Source organism: Ornithodoros turicata, chromosome 5 (assembly GCF_037126465.1).
Source record: "Ornithodoros turicata isolate Travis chromosome 5, ASM3712646v1, whole genome shotgun sequence".
In the NCBI taxonomy this organism is placed as follows: Eukaryota; Metazoa; Arthropoda; class Arachnida; order Ixodida; family Argasidae; genus Ornithodoros; species Ornithodoros turicata.
The window spans coordinates 29,838,964-29,865,608 of NC_088205.1; the positions used below are offsets into that span (position 1 = coordinate 29,838,964).

General features: G+C 46.8%; 1 protein-coding gene across 8 annotated transcripts in view; it reads right to left on the bottom strand.

Annotated features, from left to right (window-relative positions):
- LOC135394281 (transcription factor SOX-5-like) overlaps positions 1-26,645 on the bottom strand; it is a 511,283-nt gene that overhangs the window by 17,579 nt on the left and 467,059 nt on the right. For all 8 annotated transcript variants that reach the window (XM_064624960.1, XM_064624956.1, XM_064624955.1 and 5 more), the window contains one exon: positions 6,795-6,905. In XM_064624960.1, coding sequence (XP_064481030.1) covers positions 6,795-6,905 — 111 coding nt within the window. The remainder of the gene's footprint in view (positions 1-6,794; positions 6,906-26,645) is intronic.

Here is a 26,645-nt window from a genome sequence, read left to right on the forward strand (position 1 = left end):
CACTCGAGGAAGAACCAAATACTAGGGTGGATTATGTTGTTACCATATGAAAACACGTTACGACCTTGAGTGACTACAATCTTCAAAATGAACTTCACCGCATAGCACGATCCTAGCCAACCATCATCTCGAATGATATCGTTATCTGCCTTGATTTCTTGAAAACGGGAGGCGTACGCCTTTTTTTGTGACAATTATGAACAGCATAAGTGTCACAAAAAAGGCGTACGCCTCCTATTTTCAACAAATCAAGGCAGATAACAATATCATTCGAGATGATGGTTGACTAGGAGCGTCCAATGCGGCGAAGTTCATTTCTAAGAGTGTAAGCACTGACTTGATCCTGACTCTCACGATATAAAACATCACTGTGCGTTCGTGCGGTTAACCGTAATGGAGAGGGAGAGAGAGGAAAGGAAGAAAGCCAAACAAGCAATACACCAGTGACCGTCCAATGAGAAGACTTGCTTCCACCTTATTTCCCTTTCCTAAAGTACCGCCGGTGCCCTATGGACATACCACGGTCCCGTGGACATACATATCTCACGGCGTGCGATGCCTCCCTTATTTTGAAAACAGGAGGCATAGTCCCTTTCCGGAACGCTTCGCAAGTATATATTTGTTGTCATGGTAAAGGCGTATGCCCCACATTTTTTTAGCAAATTAGAAGAGAGGACGCGTTATCAGCCTGGGAGACAGATGCCTCTGAGCGTGTCACATGGTCAAGCTGCATTTACGAGGGGTGTTCAAGTCAAACCGGGACTTTTCATTTTTCTCAAAAGTAAAATGAACTTACAGGCGAGAAATTAGTTTTATTTTTCAACGTAATCTCCAGCTGCACTAATGCACCAGTCCCAGCGTGTCACGAGGGCTTGGATGCCAGCAGCGTAGAAATCCTTACAGGAGCGTAGCAACCATGACCGGCCGCATTCTTGACCTCGTCGTCGCAGCTGAAGTGGCGGCCCCCAAGCAATGCCTCCAGTGGCGCGAAGAGATGGAAAACGCTGGGGGCGAGGCCTGGACTGTGAAGGGGATGTGGCAGCAACTCCTAGCCAAGTTTCTGTAAGGTGCGTGTCGTGAGATGCACGGTATGCGAGCGTGCATTGTCCTGTAGGAGGAGGACTCCTTTGGTGATGAGGCCCGACCGCTTTTGCTTCACCGCTTTCTGCTCATCCCTGAGAACCTGGCAGTAATATGCACTATTGATGGTGGTACCACTGGGCGGAAAATCAACATGAACAACGCCAGCCTTGTCCCAGAAAACCGTGGCCATGACCTTATCCGCAGACGGGGTGCTTCGGAACTTCTTGGGAGCTGGCGATCCCGGATGCTTCCACTGTTTTAAGGCGCGTTTAGACTCAGGATTGATATGGTGCACCACTCAAACGGTTTGCTGCGGCTAAGTGTATCGTGGCCAATCTGAGCCTGAAGTCTTCTGTGAATTTCAGATAACTTTATGCCTTCATCCACGAGAAACTTCATGACAATTCGCTGTTCGATGTGCGCGCTCACCTCGTTGTCGGCCATCTTGTACAGCACGTGTCTCCTATTTTGCACAAACTTTGGAGCACCACGTGGTGAACGCGGAGGCCTGTCGCCTGCGAAAATGACGAAAATCAAGTAGCGCGAGCCATTTGTACACTCAGGAGGCAGAAAGTCCCGGTTTGACTTGAACACCCCTCGTATAGATAGTGACGTTGAGAACCCAGTTTTGCATAAAACGACATATGAGGCGCATTGCACACCTGCGTACTGTCACGTTAAAGAACATCGGCTGCCGGAGGAAAAAAAGAAAATAATACATCCACAGAAGCGCGTTCCGTTTCTTTCCTTTTTTTTTTTTAGCCCCGCAAGGAGAGAGCGTATATCGTTCCCAAGTGGAACAATAATGGAGGAATGAGGGAGATACTAAGTGGCACAGTTCGTTAAAGGTTACGACCTACCCCACCAGTGCAATCTGCAGTAAAATCACAATGCTGCAATGAATCCATTAACAGCGAACGACGTCGGTGCCGTCTATGTACATCGAGGGGCCGCTCGGGAAGCCACAATCGCGCGGGAGCTCGCATTATCTGGGAGCCCTGATTCAATTGGGGCTGCATTAGGGCATTAAATATTAATGGTCGGAAACGCGCAGTCGTCAACAATGGGATAAGGGAAGCCATCTCTAGCCACTTAGCGGCGGCACAACCTTTGATTTCGGCTTCTCCGCCATGCACGCGTGCTCCGCCGGAAAAGCGGTCACACAGAGAAAGCAACGTCGGGATGCGCTATGGATACGGAGAGTGATTGGCGTACCGTATTTTCGCTGATTATACGGCATTCTTTCAAAATCGTTCTTGAAGATGCGGCCCTTTGGCACTTTTGGCGAATTTACGCTGAAAAGAGCGAAGCCCACTACTCCTACTGTGATTGAAGTATACATAACCGTCGCATCAATACTCTTTCAAATAGACAGTTCCAGAGTGTGTCCCTGACACACGACACGTCGAAAAGCTACGCACATTCGGTTTTTTTTTTTTTTTTGCTATCAAGAGTACCGTACGCAACATAAATGCCTGCTTGATCACCAGATTCATGTCGGGAATGTGGGACGGAGCCAGATATTTTTCTTTGCGTGATTGTGGCATTTCCAATTGCAAATATTATGAGAACCGCTTTCAGGTATATGTTCAGACTACGCGGCGGGCAACATAGGAGAACTGCGAGAGCGTGGAAGACGATAAAATTGACACTTCGGAGTTCGGAGGGACGGATCGACGCCTCCACGCTTCTAGTTCGGAGTACCAGGTGCGGTCCGATGACGTTCTCAGCGACAGGGCTTCAGCGTATAACACGCTTGGAAACAGAGAGAAGGATATCTTTTTTCTTTCAGATGTGTTGAAAAACGAGAATAGTACGTCTTTTTGTGACGACTAGAAAACGATGGATTGTCACAAAAGGGCGTATGCCCTATTCTCTCCTGATAGGCGCAGAGCGTGTTACGCGGTGTGATGCGGTGTGTTTGTAAACTTCTTGCTTCCGTTTCTTGCTTCCGTCTCTTTTTCTTACGTCTTCGATCTTTGTTGCTATTTTTGTTTATCTTACGATCCTTTCATTTATGTAAAGAAATGGCGAAAAACAAATTTTAAAACGATTAATGCTCAATAGATATTAATATTCTAAAACTGCGTTTTCGTCATCGCTTTACGTAACTTAAAAAATATGTAGAAAGGATAGATACGGAATGAGACCAGCCGCTTTTGACTCTCACGACGAAAAACGGAGTTAACCGTCCTTTGGTGAAAGCGTTAAAAGGGGCGAGACTGGCAGACACACACAGAAAGAAGTTCGTTAAAACATCCCTTTGGGCTTGTTGGTGATAGACTTCCATAACGTAAAAGCGCTAAAACCAGGACGAACACAGACACACACAAGAGCGCTCGATGTTGTGTGTGTCTGTGCTCGTCCTGGTTTTAGCGCTTTTACGTTATGGAACACACAGAAAGCGCTTCTTGTGTCTGTTTGTCAGCGTTTCTCCATCTTTCTAGCGCATCTACCCTACCGATGTTTTATTAACGGGACCAAGGAGGTTTTTTGTTTAGCTTTCAGTGCTGATTTACCGTCATGAAACACGACTTTTAAGTGCTGGAGTGTCGTGAATCTTTCTGTAACGTTAGACAAGCAGGAATCGCATATAAGGAGTTCACTGAGGCCAGAAAGCCAACCGAGTATAAGTCCAGCGTCCGTAACCTCGCGCACACAAGTTACCGCACTCCGGCTGTTTCCCCGATAGTGTGGGCCACGTTGTGAATCAATACAGAGATGTACTCAGGCGAACAACGCAAGGCGGCGGCGGCAATGTAACAGTTGCTGTGCGAGGTTGAATTAGCGGCGGCCGAATAATTCTGCCATTAGCCGCGGGAGAAGCATTTGTCACGGCGTCCGTGCCTTGTTCTTTCCACCCCTCAACCCCCGCCCGAGGGGCATGCAAATGGGAACCGGTCGGATTCAACAACACACCAATATATACACCCGTGCACGCCGGGGAGGCTTTTATGTTAAGCGAGATTGCAAGTGCAACAAGCACGAGGTAGACGTCAGCCATTGGATACGCGCAACTGAGAAATGCACGTGAAGGGGGAACGGCTGTACTCTTATAGTTTCATGTAATGACATTGTAATACAAGCGCCGTCAATTTCAGGGCGCGGGCAGCAGATAATTAGACGAGGACAGACCAAACCAGCGAACGATTATCTCTGAGATCATCCCCGGTAGCACTTATGCCACATCACTTATCCGATTCGTATTCGTCGGAAACGTTTTTGGAAACGACGTCGAAAAATGGCGGACTTAAAATACTAGTCAACCATCGTTCCGTATGACATCGTTCTCTGCGCTGAAATGTTGAAAACGGAAGGTGTACACATTTTTGTGACATACACTCTAAAAATTGAAGTTCACCGCATAGCACGCTCTGCGCCAACCATTGCCACGAATGATAGGGTTATCGCCTCTGATTCGAAGAGAGAGGGAGGCGTACGCCTTTTTGTGTCAAGTTGGATACACGATAATTGACACAAAAAGGCGTACGCCTCCCTCTCTCATCGAATCAGAAGCGATAACCCTATCATTCGTTGCAATGGTTGGCGCAGAGCGTGCTACACGGTGAAATTCAGTTCTTTTAGCGTGTATAAGCGTTTATGGTCATTGTCAAAAAATGTGTACTCCCAGCGCTTTGGACAAACGAGGAATTGTAAAGTTATCATTATGTACAATAGCTGGCCTTCAGTGTGGTATGCCGTGAAGTTCTGTTTTAAGAGTGTAGCACGCAGGGCCGGCCAGAGATGGGGGGGGGGGGGGGGCACCAGGGATGGCGGTGCGTGGCTCGGGACTCTTCAGGAGCCGGCACGACCCAAGGCCTGTCGTAATCAGATAAAGAAGATATATACTTGGACTGTATTATCGAGACGTGATGGGGGGGGGGGGGGGCATGACCCATCCCCTGGGCCCGTAATTTCTCTCGCCGGCCCTGCTGGCACGCAATATTCCGGTCGCATAAACTGTTTTCTCCCTCGTACCTTGTTGGCGACAATGCTCTAAATAAGGGCCAGGCCCTCCGACGTCGACAAATTTCGTCCGTATTAGGATACTCATGTGTTAAACCTACACTCTTAAAAATGAGCTTCACCGCATAGCACGCTCCTAGCCAACCATCATCTCGAATGATGACGTTATCTGCCCTGATTTGTTGAAAACGGGAGGCGCACGCCTTCTTTGTGACGTATGCTGCTCATAATTGTCACAAAAAGGGCGTACGCCTCCCGTTTTCAAGAAATCAAGGCAGGCTCATTCGAGATGATAGTTGGCTTGTGGCGTGCTATGCGGTGAAGTTCATTTTAAGAGTGTATAGTTTTATCCTATTCTAACGAAATGCGAGACCCTGGGAACTATACACATGCATTGCCACAGCCATTAGTTCCTTTTGGGACTAAATCCACGGAAGCGCATGCGAACTTCAGGGACTATTTGCAATGCTGCAAGGCAAATTTTGGGTCAGGGGACTAAAATGGGGAGTATTTGTCGTCTAGGGGACTATCAGCTGTAATTTCACTCTGTTGCTTTCATAAAGACCTGGACCTAATGACAGTAAGCCCGTGAAGCAACCGGACACAGGAACACGGTAGTCAACCGCGGTTAGTCAACGCGAGTGAAGCGAAAGCGAGTATAAGGACAGCATATACCAATTTCCTAGCGACCGAGATCAGTTCCGGAACATCATCTGTTGCGTTACTCCGATCGGATATAGCGTCCATCCTGCGGGCTCCGACTGTGCGCCCTACTGCCCGTGTCGGACACGCCCCACATGGCGTCCTTTTTGCCTGGCCATTTTTCTTGTCATTATCAGCGTGGACGGACGCGGTTTGATCGGATCGAGAAGCGGTGGGTGTGAAGATCGTGCATTACAAAGTAGGTTGTGGCTGAAACCGACAACTTTTGTAAACTACTAGGGTGTCGAAGCCGGTACGACGTCGAATGACTCAGCTCTCCAGCAGCTGCAGTGCTCTTTGTACGGAATGCTCAAGTGGCGAATGGAAGTGCAAAATTGTCGTCTCGAGGAAAGAAAATCCGAACGTCTATACAAAAGAAAAATAATGGAAGTTGAAGCTTCCAAAGAACAATCGAGGTCCCATTTGCTACAAAGTGTCGCAAATATTATATTCTATACTCCTCATGTCCCCTTTTCAGCATTTCTTCGCGGGAACTATTTAAGGAGACAACCAAAAATAAGCTTTAAGCGGCTTCCAAAGCGTGATCCCAACTGTAGCACCACGCTGAGGCTCGACAGCATCTGTGTCTGACCGCCATTCTATAAACTGAATGGGTTCTTTCGTTGTTATAGACGCAAACGACCAATGTGCGAGTATGTATATACATTCACTGTTCCCGTTCAGACTTTGGCCGAGACGGAACGGAAATGCGACTACGTCGGTGCGCTCTAAAATAACACATGATTGAATGTAAAAGAAGGGCTTTATACTTTTAAAGCAAGCGGGTGCTTTTCCAAACATACCACGCGACGAGCACGCTATTGGGTCAACGAAAACACGCACGTAAAACAAACACACACACAAAAAAAAAGACTAAGGAAGGACAGAGGAACGTAAAAGAAAATTGAGAATACATATTGTCGAGAGACGTGTTGTCGCACTCTAGGAAAGGTGAGTATATACAGCGATAAGTGTCGGAGCACCGTATTTGTAATGAAGGGTCTTACGAGCAAATATATGTCATTGCATCCACCTGATCTTACCTGCAGCTCGTGCAACTGATGCTGCTGCTGAAGCAGGTGTTCCTGCTGACGCCTCAGTTCTTCCGGAGGTGGAACGCCCGGACAGCCACCGGCTTGCCTCTCTAACTGGGCCTGAGAGGGAAAGAGTACCTTGAGTAAGTACGGGTGAGTTCTTTCAACTAGCACACTATCCGCAGTATAGCACACTTATTTGGCCATAAACAACAATGGACGGGGGCAACGATTGGACTTCCAACGAAGAAATCTTTATGTGAGAAGGATGACGGTGGTGAGAAGGACCTTAGCACTGCATATAATTTTCAATGTTGTCGCGCTCCTGCGTGGATCGCGTTTACACACAACGCGGTTACTCACCGCGTTGCGTTATTCAAATGAATTCTTGTACTAGCTTCATTCAGCGGCTCTGCTCCAGATAACCGTTTACGGACGGTGTGAACCGCGATTCCGTCACCTTTTTCGTTTGTTTCTTTTTCTTTCTTTACACTCTCCCATATGAAATCATTTCACGCAAAATCGTTCGTGACGATCTATTTTATACAGGATTTCACAACTGCGTGTACGGGTACATCACGCAGCATGGGGTATATCCGAGCGCAGCATTGTGAACCCTCAACTAGGAAGAGCACCTCTTTCGCGGACGAAAAGTGGATCTTGCCCTGTTGGTTGCGCTAAGGCGGCTGGACAATGTATCTGGCATGCTTAGTTTACGTACGACTCGGAGCTGCAGGAGACAGAAGAAAGGAGGCCCATTATATCCGCCAAGCTTTTCTTAGAAAGAGCCCTTCCCTCGATAAAACAGCGTTGATCTCTCCAACAAAACCCCTCTGTGATAGTGCACTACGTGGGCCATAAATTGGCATCCTTCGCCCTCTGGCATTATCGTCACTCCTCATATAGGTACTAGGAGATAGGATGAATTTTCAATGCTGCTAGCTACAGTGTCTCGTGTGCACGCTCTCTCGCTGTTGCTTGTCTCTGCATGACAACAACGATGACACGAGTGTTTTTTATGATCCTGCATTATGCGACACAGAGTGTCCGAGGTCTTTGAATTCGGATGTACTTCTTCATTTTGTTGGTTTCTTCATTCAATTTTTAACTGCGAGGTGGGCTTCTTTTACTGTATGCTTATTACTGCGAGCTGTCACTCCACAGTCAACGCGTGGAACTACAGGATGCTAGGATGAATACAATAGTACATCAGATATTAAACGAGTGCGCTATTTAAATGTATTCTTAAGCTCTACACTCTCCCTCCCCTACTCAACAACAACAAAAAGAGAAAAACATAACAGGGGGCGCGTGTCCCTGTGAGTGGTGTGCTGTAGCATGCCGCAACGATTACTATTTCAAGTCGAGCCATTAGTTGAAAAAGCGCAGAAAGAAAACAGTAACGTTAACTTTGCCTACGAAAAACTACCTTAACCGAACGCAAGAGTAGGAGCCAAGCGCGCTCGTGTAACGGACTTGTACGACAACATGTTCCTTGAGTGCGAGGAGAAACACTTTGCCTACAAGTACCTTAACAGATTCGTCTGGTACCAACTGACTTCTTAAGGTGACAATAGGGAGTTTTAATTGCCCCGTTTGGCACTTCCGATAAGTCTCTGACTCTGCGCCGTCGCGACTGTCGAGTATGAGAGGCTTTTGTGTACGAAAAGCTATCGCGCTCCCACTCGTTGGGGATTTATCGGGAGCCTTTCGTGTGCGTCTCCGTCACCCGAAAGCAAGTGGCGGACAGTGTGCCCAGTGATGTTGTGGCGGGGAAAAAAGTTAGCTAAAGGCCTTTCCTACGACGTGAATTCCCTACTTCTCATGACGTCGTCCAAGACAGACGTCATAGTGGCAAATACAATGCGTAATCTTATCAGCGCGAGTGAAGGCGAAGTCAAAACGTGCTACCCTGCGTGGTATCTGAACTAGCCGACGCCTTGACCTTTCCCCATCAGCCGCATGAAACGTAAAAAATGTAATGACAGATAGCGCTCCAGGCCATGCTGGACTGAGTCGTATGTACATTATCGGAAAATTTTCGCGCCGCCAGCGTAACCTCAGAAATGGGGAGTCACCGAAATGCTTCCCGAATCATGTGTCGTTTCCCTTTTTCGGAGCTGTTATGTGTGGGAACACGATTCGTTAGGCGCACTAAAACTCCCTGTTACCATCCCACGGCCGTCCCAATGTGCCCTATCGGTCCCCCTGAACTTCAGCCGGGACACTCGTGACATCACTGATCTCCGTCATGATCTCGCCTTCCTTCTCTTTCTCATTTACCGTCTAGCAGGTGACGCCACCGCGCGGCGGATGAAGCCTACAACAAGTGTGCCAAAGAAGAAGCCCGCCGTGTGGGCAGCGGTAGCTGCAGCGCTACGCAGTCTACTACCAGCCGTGCTACACGGGCAACCAGTCTGGGCGTCGTTGCCGCGGCACATGGGCTCATTTATTCGACCGGGCGGCCCGTAATTACCGTGCGCCATTCGGGGGCCGTCGGCCAATTATCGGTTTCACTCTTTTTGCTCCGAGTATACAATCAGGAAGAAGGGGGTCGAATAATGCGGAGCGGTGCGCGATTATTCGAACCTTGAACTCGATTAATTGGACGAGAGCTTCCGAGAGGACAGAGGCCTTCGACAACTGCGACGCCGCGGGGAAGCCTAACGCGATTTGCCCGTTCGCTGCTCTACGACACTTTGGGGACTCATCCCTGGCGGCGGCTGCGGGACAGATGTCCACACCGCAGCCCTTTGCAGTGCGTGCATATACAAAGAGCAAGTACTACTATGACTGTACTATATAGACGTCTATCTCAAACTGGAAAGCATGAGTCAATGTCCGCCTAATATCGACGTCTTTCAGGAATTTGATGGCATGACGGCAGAAATAACACAGGACACACGCAGCAACTGTCACTTGTCATCGTACCTGTGTCCGGTCTCCCGTCATGCCATGATATCCCAACCAAATCTCCCTCCATGCCTGAAACGCTTACATCAAGAGATCCGATGACTCGAACTCATTGTGGACGGTCATTTTGAAGTTATCTTCCGGGAACGTTCCGTGTCCTCTTGCGATATTTAATACGTAGTACTGCGTCGACTGCGATCGTCAGTGACGTCAGAGTGGTTGGTCCGTGTCATCTTTGAAATGTATTGGAATTCACCAACCGCTACACATGTTATACGCACCAAACGGTCGCAAAGTCGCACAAAAGCGTATATACTAGTAATAATACATAATAGTAATAAATAATAGTAATAATAATGTTTATTTCTCATTAGTTACAACCGTATCGAGTATACAGCAGACCCGCCTAAGCCGAAAGGCTTGTGTCGCTGGGCCTGAGGTAGTCAAACGGCATTCACGAAAAATACAGTACAGCATAATAAAATAATCAAATCATTTCATGCATGATGATCGGTGTTGTATGTATCGCTGTTACAGTAATCGATACTTTTTCAGTATCGGAGTGCGTATCGCGATGCCTTTTTAAATCGGTATCGGAAAAGTATTTCCGTTAGAAATTTATGGTAACGCGATCTCCGTATCGTTACCGATACCCATACTTTTTAGTGCCCCACCCTTTCTTCACCGACCATATTTCTCACTCTTATTCATTGTCAATGGTTCGCCTGGCCCTCGACAAGAAGCCTGTGGACACGCCTACGTGTTCCGTAACCGGAGTTATGGAATTATACCAAACACATGTTCACTGTTTTTATTAGAAACTAGAGGAAATAACCAAGCTGTGTTCAACAAAATAGTTGAGGTCAACGAACAGAGGTCAAGTCCTCGTCACTAGCCCGGTCGTCACAGGCCAACTGGTCATAAGTGAACTCGTCAAGGTGGCCAACTCGTCACAGGGCATCTCGTACGAGGAACTGCCGTCACGCCAGAATAATCGTCACAGTGAACCTGCCACCTGCTCACCGCACCGTACTCCCCAACGTGTGAAATACGTAAAAGGCTCTCCTGACCTAACCTTGGTCAGTCTCTACGTGTGCATATTCTACATGAACTGACCCTCTTTTGACCTCACGTTGGTCAGTCTCGACGGGTGCATATTCTACATGAACAGACCCGCTCCCCAACGTGTGAAATACGTAAAAGGCTCTCTTGACCTAACCTTGGTCAGTCTCTACGGGTGCATATTCTACATGAACTGACCCTCTTTTGACCTCACGTTGGTCAGTCTCGACGGGTGCATATTCTACATGAACAGACCCGCTCCCCAACGTGTGAAATACGTAAAAGGCTCTCTTGACCTAACCTTGGTCAGTCTCTACGGGTGCATATTCTACATGAACTGACCCTCTTTTGACCTCACGTTGGTCAGTCTCGACGGGTGCATATTCTACATGAACAGACCCGCTCCCCAACGTGTGAAATACGTAAAAGGCTCTCTTGACCTAACCTTGGTCAGTCTCTACGGGTGCATATTCTACATGAACTGACCCTCTTTTGACCTCACGTTGGTCAGTCTCGACGGGTGCATATTCTACATGAACAGACCCGCTCCCCAACGTGTGAAATACGTAAAAGGCTCTCTTGACCTAACCTTGGTCAGTCTCTACGGGTGCATATTCTACATGAACTGGCCCTCTTTTGACCTCACGTTGGTCAGTCTCGACGGGTGCATATTCTACATGAACAGACCCGCTCCCCAACGTGTGAAATACGTAAAAGGCTCTCTTGACCTAACCTTGGTCAGTCTCTACGGGTGCATATTCTACATGAACTGACCCTCTTTTGACCTCACGTTGGTCAGTCTCGACGGGTGCATATTCTACATGAACAGACCCGCTCCCCAACGTGTGAAATACGTAAAAGGCTCTCTTGACCTAACCTTGGTCAGTCTCTACGGGTGCATATTCTACATGAACTGACCCTCTTTTGACCTCACGTTGGTCAGTCTCGACGGGTGCATATTCTACGTGAACAGACCCGCTCCCCAACGTGTGAAATACGTAAAAGGCTATCTTGACCTAACCTTGGTCAGTCTCTACGGGTGCATATTCTACATGAACTGACCCTCTTTTGACCTCACGTTGGTCAGTCTCGACGGGTGCATATTCTACATGAACAGACCCGCTCCCCAACGTGTGAAATACGTAAAAGGCTCTCTTGACCTAACCTTGGTCAGTCTCTACGGGTGCATATCCTACATGAACTGACTCTCTTTTGACCTCACGTTGGTCAGTCTCGACGGGTGCATATTCTACATGAACAGACCCGCTCCCCAACGTGTGAAATACGTAAAAGACTCTCTTAACCTAACCTTGGTCAGTCTCTACGGGTGCATATTCTACATGAACTGACCCTCTTTTGACCTCACGTTGGTCAGTCTCGACGGGTGCATATTCTACATGAACAGACCCGCTCCCCAACGTGTGAAATACGTAAAAGGCTCTCTTGACCTAACCTTGGTCAGTCTCTACGGGTGCATATTCTACATGAACTGACCCTCTTTTGATCTCACGTTGGTCAGTCCCGACGGGTGCATATTCTACATGAACAGACCCGCTCCCCAACGTGTGAAATTCGTAAAACGCTCTCCTGACCTAACCCTGATCAGTCTCTCAACTTTTGTCCGCGCCCCAGCAACGGAGATCCACGCTGAGTTTTCGTCACTTCCATGCTCTCCGTGCGGACCGTGCCCTTAGCAAAGACGTGAAATTTATACGGTCAGCGGGCTTCGGTATCCGGGTTCCCGGAAGTGCGGGTCGGGCACTGGACTAATACTTTTGGTAAAACACGGTGAAACGCATTCCCTTTGGAACGGGGTCAACCTTGCAACCAGTGTTCCGGCGACGAACCGCCCCCCTTGACAAGTGTTCAGGTGACAAAAGGACCTCGTACCAGAGGGCCGGTGTGACCAATTATCCTGTGACGAGTCTTCCGGTGACGAGTGGGATTGCGACGAGTGGACCGGATCCCGGCAGAAGAAGACTTTGAGAACCAGCTATTGACAAAAGTCAAGCAAACTGTCCGAGCTACATAATAAACATGCTGTTTGTTTTTTTTTTACTGCAAAACTGTCTTCTTCCAATTTGCTGCACAAATGGGGTGTCCACGTAAGCGAGATTTCTATGTTGCATCACCTTCGTATTTCAAACAAAAGTATCGGGCAAAGTATCGCGTTACTTTTTTTAGTTACGGTAGCGGTACTCCGTTACATTAAAAAAGAAGTATCGATATCGGTATTTCGATACTTTTTACTCAAGTAACGAATATCGATATCGCGATACCATATTTCGGTAACGGGTACAACACTGATGACGATACACTAGAACGTATATAGATATAATGGGATACGCAAGCAGTTTCTCGATTATTTAACAACACTTGCGACAAGCAAATACACTGCAGTTACAATGGGGGGCTAAAATTGGCGATAGGATAGACATTTGAAACCCCTTGTTGAGACCGCCACTAGTAGGAAATCGGGTTCGCAAATATTGCGAATGATGCTGGTGTATCATCACGGCGCGCCGCACCATCAGAGAAGGCCTTGGGTGAGGCCACGTCTGAGAACCAATAGAGATGATCCAGGCTGCCCCTTCTCTGATGTCATCGCTCCGGACGGCAGTATATGTCGTCACGCTGGAGACTAGTTTCTTTACTCATTGTTCTGACGCGCACAACGTTCGAATCCGTATACAGCCGCCACCCACTTTGTTCATCGCAAGTATGACCATGTTGCTTACTAAATTTCCCTCACTCTGAGTACGCTCACGGCGCTCTTCTCGCTGTCGAACATGCGAGATATGTATCTTCACTGGAAAGCAAAGCGGAGAAACAACCGCGGAGACGGGCATAACAAACAGAGCAGGATGAACTTGGTGATGTGTTACTGTGTTGTATAGGCAGCGGGAGAAAAGCCACCTGGAATGGTGCTGACGCCCCCACGGACCCAGCTGACACGGGGCCAATTATAGAGCCACTCTCATCGCTTGTACCCATCGTCGTAGAGAAATGAAAAACTCTCCAAGTGTAACCTTCTGTTTTAGCCCTGACATAATGAAACAATGTCGGGGGTGTTTCAATATCCTTTCCGTGGAGGAAAGAATGCATTGCTCTTCCCTCGTGTAGGTGGCTAATGAGTGATGGCCTTAAGCGTCATGTATGTTTACTTTAATCTGCGTCCAAAGACATCGATTGCCTTTAAGGGTACCGAGACACAACACTGTTGTATGCACTACAGACTTATGTACATGTCTTACGGAGCAAAATAAATAAATAAAAATAAATGGTTTTTAAGCAAATCTTCCGTTCTAGAGAGAGAAAAGTAAGTCAAAAACTAAAACACAAAATACGCTTTGAACGTGCTTGTACGATTGCTCAAGAGGAAATTAAAACGCAGCACTAAAAGAGCACAACCTTAATTTTCTTCAAGTCAAGCAAATCAGTGGAAACGCAAACGGTACACAGTCTTGCGAACCTCGCATTGTGAGTGATACAGCACAAAAGTCGTATATATACGCCGATACCGGGATCCCGATATCCCGGGATTATGGCATAACTTAATGTCCCGAAGTCCCAGGATTTCGCGAGGCCAAATCCCGGGATTTCGGGATAATGAATTTCGGCTTTCTGGACAGCCAATATACGGATATACGGTCGTACGAGTAAAAAAGAAAGAACAATGTCTTACCGACGTTTCGTTTCAAGCGGGCCTCGTCTAAAAATATAATTTGCAATCCGAAACCGAACCAACCTCATCGTCCACGACACATGACAAATACCGCAGACTTGTGCCCGTTACTCGAAAAAAGTAATTGATTACCATTACTGTTACTTCTACGCAAAAAGTAATTGATTACCGTTACCAATTACTCGACTCCAAACGTAATTGAATAACGAGTAAAAAAGTAACGCATTACTCCGGTCGTTACTCTGCATTCACGCAAATTATACCCGTCTTTGGGTGCCTAAAAAAAAAAAAGTTCAACAGCGGAACAGCTGAAATAACACGAAAAACACAAACGCGGAGGACAGGTAGATCTCTACGTCTACTGTATTTATCGCCCGGGAAGACGTTGACCCGATTGTAGAAGAACATTGGCTGGAACTTCCCAATGACTCACTAAACCTCCAAAGCTTCAGGTACCACCACACTGGTGTAGGAAGAGATTAGGGAGAGAGACCCTCAAATTCCAGAACATTATTACAATGACCTGCGCTTGCTATAGTAGAGCAATCCAACAAAGGCTGAGTTGGGGCAGAACATCTGAAAGATAATCTCTGCGCGAAAAGTAATCAGTTATTTAGTAATCGATTACTCCAAAAAGTAATTGATTACTCGAAAAATTACTCTGACAGTAAACTAACTGATTACTCAAAAATGAAATTGATTACAAGTAACGCAATTACTAGTAACGCGTTACGCACAAGTTTGCAGTGAAATACGTGAAGCTATGACGCTACTCAAGCTATGGCCGAGAACAGCCCTCAAGTTACATTAAAACTGCTACGAAATCATGAGTCTTCCTATCCATAAGGCCACACAAAGTATTGTAGAAAATCTCTCATTGCAGAAATTTCTCCTTTTTTGTTCTTTTAATCTCCATGAACACGTATGTTTAAAAGTGAAAAGAAAAGACTGAGACAGCCTTTTGAGAAAACTACACTGGGATGCTCCAGACCAGAACACAACAATTACTGTGGATGAGGAAAAGGGGAGAAGAGCAAAATGCACCAGTCCCCAGAATATTCCAGAGAGAGAGAGAGAGTGAGTGCGTGAGTGAGTGTGTATGCATGCGCGTGCGCGCTTCTTTTTTATTTCTTTTTTTATTTTTCACTACAATCGCAGTGGATGGCAGGAAACGCGCACTGTATCGCATTTCCTTATAGTATACATCGGTGTGTAAGTGGATACAGTTGCTGTACGGCATCCTGGGAATAGCTCCAAAAAATCCCGATTCCGTACCGGGATCCCGGGACCCACATTCAGAACTCCCGAAATCCCGGGATTGCAAGAACGAACCGGGTTTTCAAACCGCAGTATACGCTCCGTTCTTTCAGCCGGAAAGGAGCCGTTGAAATTCATGCATGAGCCGAAGACACGTGGATCTCTGATTGTGTACCGAGATGTCCTTACCCTTGGGCTAGATGTGTTATATTTTGCTCGATTTCTTTCACATTTTCCTCGCGAAGAACATCCGGGGATCTCATTTGGGGACGCCTGCCAGGAACACGTTCTGGGATCACCACAATAGAGGTTAATTAATCTGGCAGCCAAATGCGACGCAATCAATCAAGTGTATTATTTATTAGCAAAGCAGAACTGCCACAGTGTCCTGATAGGAGAGGTTTAGCCGGTCCAGAATGCGATTGACCCACGTGGCCAGCGAACGCCACCATGCGGTGGCACCAGGTTCCGCACCTCCTCGATATTCCATGCATCTCTTCGACCTTCGCGATTAACGCTCACTGCGTGGACGTATAATAATGGATGGACTCTCCAATTCAGGCGAACTTGCAGCGCCCTGAGGACAAGCGTCTCTTTTGTAATTACGCTACCGGGAGCTTCAGGATGTGGAGTGTCGGTAATTGTCCGGGTCGTTTTTTTTGTTTTTTTTTTTGTTTTTTGTACTCAGTTCATCTTTACCCTCTCACGAAGCGAGCGTAATCGTTCAAAGCCAAATACAAATGAACTGTCATAATTATTTTCAAAACCACAAGAGTCGACGACACGTAAAATAATGACGAAATAAAACTTAATATAACGCAATAAAGAAACGCAACAAGCAAGAACATTATGTGTTCCTTGCTAACTTCTATAGGCCAGAATATGCAGAAGAAGCTTTTTTTTTTTTTTTTTGTGCCGTCTGCGTCGATTATTTGCTTGTATTGTTTGTTGTTTTCCGTTTACTGCAACTGACATGAATTAGGTATGACACTCACTCCATCACAAGGGTCACATGGACTGCCGCTCATGTGCATCGCACGCAAAAATGGGTTCTTGAATGGCAGACGACGAGGTAGTCTGTGGGAAACATACTTCCAGAAGGGAAGTTCCATTGCGTTCTCCAATCACAACTATCGTCTGCTCCGAAGCCACTTGACGGCAACTGCTCCAACTCACGCAGAGTGCAGACGTGGACAACGTGCACGGGACTATGAGCGCACAATGCTCGCTACGAGAACGTAAAAATGTGTCCGTCCTTGAAATGCGATCCCCGAGCCTCGGTCTTTCTGTTTACAGAGCGAGGGCTTTCGAGAGTCCGATAATGAATCGTGAGCCAGATCTCCTTCGCGAAGCTGAACACAAGAAACGTCTTTGTTTCTACACTAGCCTTTCTTCCCATTAACACTTGTTTACATTACGACGAAAGTAGAAGAACCTCCTTGCTGGAAAAACAGTGAAAGATAAAGCACTCGTCTTCCACTCATCTTCTAGACCACTCTCCATCGTTGCACGTACTGCGCCGTTGATTTCACGAGGGTACCATAAATATAAGCGCTTTCCAAGCAGGACAATGAACCGATGGCTCAAAAATGCGGGACGGATTATATCAGTGCGGTATTTGTCTACATACTTCCGAAAAACTCAGTCATGACCATGCTGTCAACTCTTGCTCACTCATACTGGGCCAACGGATAGCTGAGCGGAGCATGAGTGAGCAAGTGGAGAGCTGAGCGGGAGTTGTGTGAGTAGAAGTGAGCAAACCGCGAACCGAGTGCCGGGTGAGTGAGCACGAGTGAGCAAACGACGAGCTGAGCGCGGGAGTCAACAAGTGCGCTAACCTCTGTTTGTCTGTATCACAGAGATGTTCGGCAGCTTCCTCTGTTTGCAGATGCTAAGAATCTGCTACGTATTAGCGTGATGTAGCTTGAGATGCACGACCGTCGAGCAACCTTGAGTGTACCGTCGCCATATTGTGGTGTAGAGGCCCGGCGGAGCAGGATTATCTTATGTGAGTCGAACATCACCGTGACAGCCACAAGAAATGTTGTCGTCCTGCCACTTATACTCGCGCTCATATTTGTTTCGTGCAAAAGGGGCAGTCGTTGGTACACTACACGCTTTGTTCCCGTATCTTCAGTGCGTTGCGAATGATGCTTTTCGCATATTCTACCCGTAGGAACGCACAAGAACATTACTAGTCTACAGAATAGGAGAACGCGAAGATGTAGTCACATTTGTCAGAGACCGCCTTGGGTTGTTCTTTCGCATACAGCAATATTTGGGGACGCGAAAGACGAGAACATAAGATACACACAGAACAGGCGCCTTATACAGGCGGGTGTATCTTATGTCGTCGTCTTTCGCGTCCCCAAATATTGCAGTATGCTATCCCACCAACTAGCCCAACTTTCTGCACTTGTTGTTCTTTCGAGCGAGTCAGAGTTCAATTGAGATGTATTTGAAGACATGCAGAGACAAAAGAGGGACCATAATAATTAAAGCATGGCTTATGGGTGCCTTTTTCACTGTGGCACGAAGCATCCATATGTAGGTGAATAGTCCAGAAGTCGCACAAATTGTGCTACGTAAACTGCGAGTGCATCACAGAGTCTCAAAGCTACTCAGCAGACATGGAACGAAGCCAAGAGAGCTCGGGCTCGGCTAACATCTCCTTTTAAATCCCATACAGCAGGCAATAAATAAACAGGAAAAGTCGCACGAAATATATTGACCGGACAGCGCGAAGTGTGCGGTGATGCTGGACGCATGAGCGAACGAGGATTTCTTTAAATTGCGTTTTGAAATTAATTTTTAACATAACCACGCTGAATCCAAGCTGAATGCTGAGGCTCAATTTTTTCTTTGGCGAAGGGTTCTCCGCAGCTTCTATGGAAGGAGATACAGTGCTCGCTGAATGTTGGACTGTCTGGCTCGATGAACAGATGGTTTCGGCATATAGCCATGAGAGCAACGCTTATCTATTGCGAACGTAATTCATTCTTGTAAACACAATCGACTGCACCCCATAAGCTTTTGTGTTGGTGATGGTGCGTTGTTAAAAAAAAGGAAAAGAAAAACATGAGAGACACGGAAGCTGCGCCAAAATACAAGTGATTATAGCACATCGAACTGATTATAATAACACTGACACTGACCATCGTCAAACTTGTGACTTAGAGCTGCATTCCACTTGCAAATAGACTATACACGCCTTGCCATGTTGGTACACTCAAACGCAAGATGCTCTTTGTATACACTAGTGTCGGAAAAGTGTCTGACTTTCCACAACACAAGGACGCACCGGGGGAGCTCAGACATCCATATGGAAACTAGCATGGGACGCTTTCTTCCGAACAAACCCCGCAGCCGTAACGGGTCATTAGTCTTCCCCAGATAAAGTGTCCCCTGGACTCCCAAGTAGAAGCAACGCATGCCCCAAAACTCGCAGGCTCGTCTCAGCGCCACACACGCACGGATGCATGCATGGTCAACGGTGTAGAAGTGTGGGCAAACTGAACACACCACACGCATTATTAATAATGAAAGAAATTTAAACGATCCAAATATTCGAAAAAAAATTAGTTTGATTTTGTGGCACTTGTGCTGTCTTCTGCGAGCGCTCCCCAACTGACTGACTGACTGACTTCCCTAACGAGTTGAGCCAGCATCCAGAGAGCCCTGATGAATGGTGCAGAGGGAGGTCGTGACCTTCCCGCGTCACCCGACACCGGTCGCTTTGTGTCTCCCTGCAGCATTATTTCCGCGCCTGATTGGCTCCGTCTGGAAACTCTTCAAAGCTCCCTCTTTGTGCGAAGCCAATCTCCGACCGCAACGAGATCACTTTCCGGACACATCTCAGCTGGTACGGATGACGTGATGGATCGTTACGAGGAAGTTGGATGTGCGCGACTGTATTTCTGCGAAAGAAAAACAACGGGCTCTTCTTCTTCTTATTTGCTCCGCGCTCGTGGGTTTTGTGTTCACGAAAAAAGTGACCGCGAATAAGGAACAGTACGTGTATCATCGTCGAACAGACGACACCTTTTCTGGTTGCGTACTTAGCTCTTTTATTCTCTGTGCGTTGTTAATGAAACAAGGACGATATTGGAAACAAGGTTGTGGCAGATAAAATCGCGTATATACAGGCGAGCACAGTGAAAAAGCAAGAGCAAAAGCCAAATGAACAGCTGTTGTCGCTTTGTTTTCGCCCACGCTCAGGTTTTTTCACTACGGAGAAGGTTGTGGATACATTATCAATCTGCTTCTGCAAACGATTACTTGGGGTCAGAGGCGTTGGGTACAAGCTATGTCCTGAATCGTTCGCTGGCGCAATGTTCCTTAGGAAGGAACGTAAAATTCCAATCCCCAAAGGAAGATACAACACAGCTCCGGACAGCAGTGTAAGGCCAAAATTTAGACTAATATCGACGAACAATTACAAAAATAAGAATACTCAGCCACAATAAACGCGACAGCGTAGATTTTCCGAACGCTAAGCCATGTCTCGTACCCTGACTGAATAATTCTCGTCAAGGCCAACTATCGAACAGGAGTGCAAGAGCGAATGCTCGAAGAAGGACAACGGGTGTGTTGTGCAACATCCTTCGACGACACACACAAAATATCTGGAAAAACTAAAAATAATGGAAGCAGGGACGATGTGAGTGGGCCAACATTATCCCCGAACCCATCAAAGCAGCGACGAACAAAACTCCCCCACCTCTCTAGGCACACTGGTAACACAATCGAAACCACTAACTCTCCACCATAACAGCCAGCATCAGTTCCAATGAGCACTCTCTGCTGATCCACTCGTGGACGAGAGCGCCCTCTCGCTACCTATATGCACAAAAGCAACAATGATCTGTGACTCACAAAGCGCGGCCGCCTTACAGGTCCCCGGCTTATCCACCCTCCTCTCTCCATCATCCCGGCGAATAATAGCGGATAAATAGGAAGCGATACAAAAGCGCTCCGAACTATGACATACAGTCTTTCGGCGTCACGCGCGCGGACGCCGCGCTGCGTGCTCAAATTTTACGACACGCGGGCGCAGCGCAGGTATAAATTCTGCGCGCCTTTAAATTTTTAAGCCCAGCCCGCGATACTTTATACCCAATTTGTGTCCGAGCGGTTTTCAAAATTTCATTCGCTCATTTACAAGGGCCGCCCCAGAACAGAGACAGATGCGCTTGTTTGGCGGAACCGTTGCGTTTTTAATGCCTGTCAGGCTGCGTGAGCGCACATGTAGGAAATGGATAGGGCACATTTCTTTTTTAACCTTGTATAACGTTTTTAGAGGTTTGCATAGTCAATCCCCGGACGAGAGACTTTATAGGTTTCTCGTTGGCTCGCTTATTTATTTTAAACAAGACTGCATGACTCCGCGCACTACCCTACAAATATGGTGGGACATGCCATTTTCTTCCAGAGAAAGTGGTAAAATTTATAAGCTACGATTCTGTCCAAAGGCGAGAGAGCATTGCACTGTCTTTTTTTTTTTTCTTTATAGCGACAAGCAACAGGTGTGCCCATGTGCTGATATCGTCACGGTGAATAATCGACGCTGAACAGCGTGAGAGAATTGACAGGGCGGCATATAGTATATATTACCGAGAACCACTTCGCCCTTGCACTGTTGCTGCCATATCTTATGGAATTGGGAACTTCGTACCAGCGACATCATCACGGAATATTCTAGCGGAAGAAAAAGCAGAAAGGAAACTGCTCACGGGGCAGAAGATCCGTCGCGCTTTAGGTTGAGCACTCGCGCGGCGCCGGAATATCGGAAGTGCAGTAGTGTGCACTTTAGCAGACGACACGGTCTGTTTGCCTTCCTGTCGTCTGCTACGGAATATCTTCTGGCTGCGCCACAGGGTATTCCCCACTGTTAGTACTGCACGAAAAGGCGTGACGCGCGTTCGCGCTTACGTGGCAGCCAAAAGCTATGACGTTTTCCCACATCTTTTCTGGAATACTCTGGGGAATGTTGTCTCCTGCGAGTACACATCGTATCTGGCCGGAAACGGGATGGTAACTGCTGGTGCCTGTTCATCAACTGAGGTCATTTAATGGAAAAGTGGTAGATGACAACGCATAGTAGAACCATTGTGAGAGAGAGAGAGATTATGGGTTTAGTGGCACAAAGGCGGCAAAGGCCAAAGAGCGCCAGAACTATGGTGAGTGTGTGGGAGATGGAGATGAGAGAGAGAGGAGGAGGACGATAACAAGTGAGTGTGGCCATTGTCACAAAGATTTGTTGCACAACACTACGTAAATTTGGTAATCGCAAAAGAAAATACAGCAATTGTACTTCTCGCCACTTGCACACATGAAGAGAAGTAATTAAGAGAACCAACAAAGCAAATGGCATTCTTCCCTTCATTAGTGCACGTACACACTCTATGCGGCTCCACCACACAACAACGATACCCTGCTCACAACCAACCCATTACGCATGGCCACATAGAAGCACACGAGCATTGAAAGCCCCGGCGGAAGAGAAGGAACGCGTTGTTGTGACCCGCCATTACGGCTCATTCCACCACAATACACCGGAATAACCAATGAGACTTCGGTCATCTATCAGAGCGTCACTTCCGCTACGCCATATCCGAAAAGAACCAAAAACCCACCGCCCTCCGCATCCATCTTGTGACAGTGGCTCAGCAACCCCGCGAGGCGGCTATGTGTCGCGTATATACGATCTATATTTATTCCTCGTCTAAAAAGATATTGGGGAGGAATAATGGCTGCCGTTCCAACAAAGCTGCTCGGACAGTGGTCAGGAGGAGTAATGATGCTTCCATGAAGGATGAGCAGAATATTCGACCATCGCTCCAGCCACGGAGGTCATCTAAAGCACATGCAATTTTGATGTCCCTCTGCGCAGAACAAATTCGGCGCGGTCCGACAAGCCGGGTACGCTCGCTCTCTAGGGTCCAGCCCACATCATTTATAGATGACCGAGGCCCAAAAGAAGAGAAAAAGGCTGCTTCTCTCGATTCGAGCAATTTCCAAAAGGAATAATTCGTCTCGGAAGGGAATTATTCCGACTTCCGATAGATGCGGCTCCGTCTGTTTGTTCTTCGAGTGGTCATGGAAAATAATTTGGACGGACGGGAAATATTGGTTTTGAAAGTCGAATCACGTTTTCGCTTCGGAAGGTAGCCCGGCGTCCCTGGACGACACCGCGAGAGCTGCAACGTTTTTGGAAGGGATCCGATTAAAAGGGGTCTCGGCTGACCGGAAGAAACAACCGGAAGCGTTCATGCTGGAAGATATACTTTGAAAAAAAAAAAAAAAAACTGGCTCCCTCCAAATATGATGCTCACGTGCGTTCTGCAGATTGCAGGGACATAGAATAGACCCGCGCCCTATGTGGGTATTGCTCGTTTACCATGCGCTCTTGCTAGTTGAATGAATCACCGCCCTGTTATCCCTGAGAAGGGCACCCGTAACGGAGAACTCCACCGCATAGCGCGCTCCTATCCACCCGTTATCCCGAATGGCATTGTTCTCTCCCTTGATTTGCTGGAAACGGGAGGCGTATACGCCATCTTTGCCGCAATTATGAACTGCAGAGGTGTCACAAAAAGGCGTACGCTTTCTTTTTTTTTTTTTTTCAATAAATCAGTGGAGATAACGATGTTGTTCAGAATGATGGTTGGCTACACTCTTAAAACTGAACTTCACCACATAGCACGCTCCTAGCTAACCATCATAAGCGTGGCCGACCTCGGCGAGCAGTTTTCACCATCACCACCACCACCGCTAACAAGAGATAGTAGTTGCGGAAGACATAAGGCCGTGGTTTGATGGCATTAATACATTTTAATAAGTCATACGAAATAGACAGCAAAAAGGAAAAAGAGGAGATTGCAGTTATTGACTGGGAGCATACTCGAATCAAGTGTGGTGTAAATTACATGTGTAACATGTTTTTTTTTTATTATTCTGCACTGCGATAGATCCCGCAAGAAATATAATACGTCATGAAGCTCTCGGTATCGAATTTTTTTTTTTTTTTCCGTTGTAAATTGATGTTCTATAGCGCATAATGTAAAATGAACACTCTAAAAACAGAACTTCACCGCATAGCACGCTGTGCGCCAACCGCTGCCACAAACGATAGGGTTATCGCTTGTGATTCGAGGAGAGAGAGGGTCGTACGCCTTTTTGTATAATTACCATATACCCAAATTCACACAAAAAGGCGTACGCCCCCTCTCTCTTCGAATCAGATGCGATAATCCTATCATTTGTGGCAGATGGTGTGCGCACAGCGTGCTATGCGGTGAAGTTATGTTTTTAGAGTGAACAATGTGAACTAATAATATACATCATTCATCGAGAAGGTGGTTTCATTTTGTAACCCAACAGAGAACGATAGGGAAGACGACATTTCGGTTCCGCTATATGCGCCAGTTATGAAGTAACGACCCAGACTGCTTTGTCCTGGGGCGCTCTTTTACCGCGTCAACACGCTCTTCACCTACTGAGACTTGAAATGACACGAGATGGATCGCACTACAATGGCGCTTGTAATCTTTTAAGATTGCCAATTCTTATACTGGGCAACCTTTAGTTGCGTGCAACAGATGATATGCGCTTTGAAGCTATAGCATAGTAAAACCCGGCTGCACTTCAAAGACTTTCTTTAATGCAGCTCGTGCTAGGCAATTACTCTTTCTCTTGTATACTGTACTGCATTATTTGCATTCTGAGGGGTTGGGGGTCTCCACTCTATAAAACAGAACTTCACCGCTGTGCGCCAACCATTGCCACGAATGATAGGGTTATCGCTTCTGATTCGAAGAAAGAGAGAGGGGGGGGGGGCGCCTTTTTGTGGCAATTATCATATATCCAAATTGCCACAAAAAAGGCGTACGACTACCTCTCCCTTCGAATCAGAAGCGATAACCCTATCATTCATAGCAATGGTTGGCGCACAGCCTGCTATGCGGTGAAGTTCTGTTTTTAGAGTGTAGGATGTTGATTATAAAGTTAAGTGATCACCCGAAGCATTTCAAACCGACTCATAAGTGAATTAGTACTGAAGCGAGCTGTGAAAGTCGAACGTTGGACGTATCCTTTGTTTTCAGCTACTCTGATGCCAAAGGCAATGCGGAGAGCAACCATAATAATCATTATACCCCATGCGGTCGTTCTGCTGTTTGTGTACGAAACCAACACACGTATTTCTTCGTATTCGGTACCCGAGTTGCCGCCTTTGTATACTATACTGCGACCGACTGCTACAATGTAACGATGCACCAAGAGCGTTCTTTATTAGCGCTATTTCCATTGTGGCGGCAACACTTCTGCGAAAGGCGTGGAATGCTGTCGTATTTAGCTCTTGCTGGAGAAAACCTGTGCCACTCCGATACAATGGGCGTGGAGAGACAATGGAAGGTGCCAGGGGATCTGATCGTTCCACCACAAGGAAAAGACGCAGAAGTTCTTTTGATCACACGCCTTTTATGTGAGGAAGCCCCAATAACATTCAAAGGACGAGCCGACTACAGCGTCTTCGGGAGGAATTCCCCCAGTTTCGCTGTTCGAACGCGAAACAAACACGCGAAGGCGCCATCGTATAGGTTAGGGTGACTCTTTTTAATGCACTGCCCTTCATTTTCGTCGACGTACACTCTAAGAAAAAAGAAGAAGGAATTTCAGACCTTTTCGGGAGTAAATGCATGGGACTAAATGAATGTCACAGAGACAGGACTGCATTTCACGCCCTGTTCTAACAACTCCCAGGTACATAATTCGTGTGCGTGAATGAGAATACTTTGTATTAAACCGTCAACCGTGATATGTCGAGTCTTGCGACATGCATAGGGCACAATTTCGCAAGAAAGAATCTCTAACTATTTCTTCCTCTGTGTGGGTGGAAAATTGATAAGTTAGCTAAGTTATGTATAGCTTTATTCCATCAAATTCACGAAGATTACATATTAACGTAGCTTGTTGCATTCAGGAGACCATTTGCGACATTCAGTGACTATTTCTGGTCCCGGGGAGTAAATTTCGGGATTACACTCTTAGAAATGAACTTCACCGCATAGCACGCTCCTAGCCAACCATAATCTCGAAAGATATCGTTATCTTTCCTGGTTTGCTGAAAACGGGAGGCGTACGCCTTTTTGTGACAATTATGAACAGCATAAGTGTCACAAAACAGGCTCCGCCCCACGTTTTCAACAAATCAGGGACGAGAACGTTGTCATTCGAAATGATGGTTGGCTCGGAGCGTGCTATGTGGTGAAACTCATTTTTAAGGGTGTAGATGACTAAAATCGGGAGATAGAGGCTGCAATTACTCCCCGTTTTACTCTTTTTTTCCCCCTTAGAGTGATAGCAAACCGGATGCATGAAGGTAAGAGACTTCAAGAACTGTATGGTTCGATCCTGGTCATGGCGGAACAGGATTAATAAGCAAGCGACTTGACACGTATCAGTTTTCTAGGACAGCACACTACAAATATAATTAGGCACAAAGTTCTCACGTCTCGATTGAACACATCCAGTGCTATCATCGTATCAACTTTTTTTGTTTGTCGGGCTTTATAGCTGCTTCTACGTTCAACATTTAAACTTCAAAAACCACAATTAAAGTGTAATGCAGACAATCACTTTTTCAGGCCGGACTCCTGGAATGATGCTAGCAACAACAGTTATTCCACGCGCTGGAGGCAATGGAGGGCACCCCAAATGGGATTATCCAGCCCCTGCCATCGAGCTGTACTCTGTTATGGAGACATCCGAGTGCAGCAATACCGAGCGGATGCCTCAGTTCCTCTGTTTCCGGACGCGCTTTCTTAATATACTCTATTTGACATAGATTGAGAAGTTACCCGTCAAAAAGAAATCGTTAGGAGTTAAGTTACCCTGTAAAATATGTAACTAAGTAAATAACGAAGTTCTTCAGCCTGAAATGT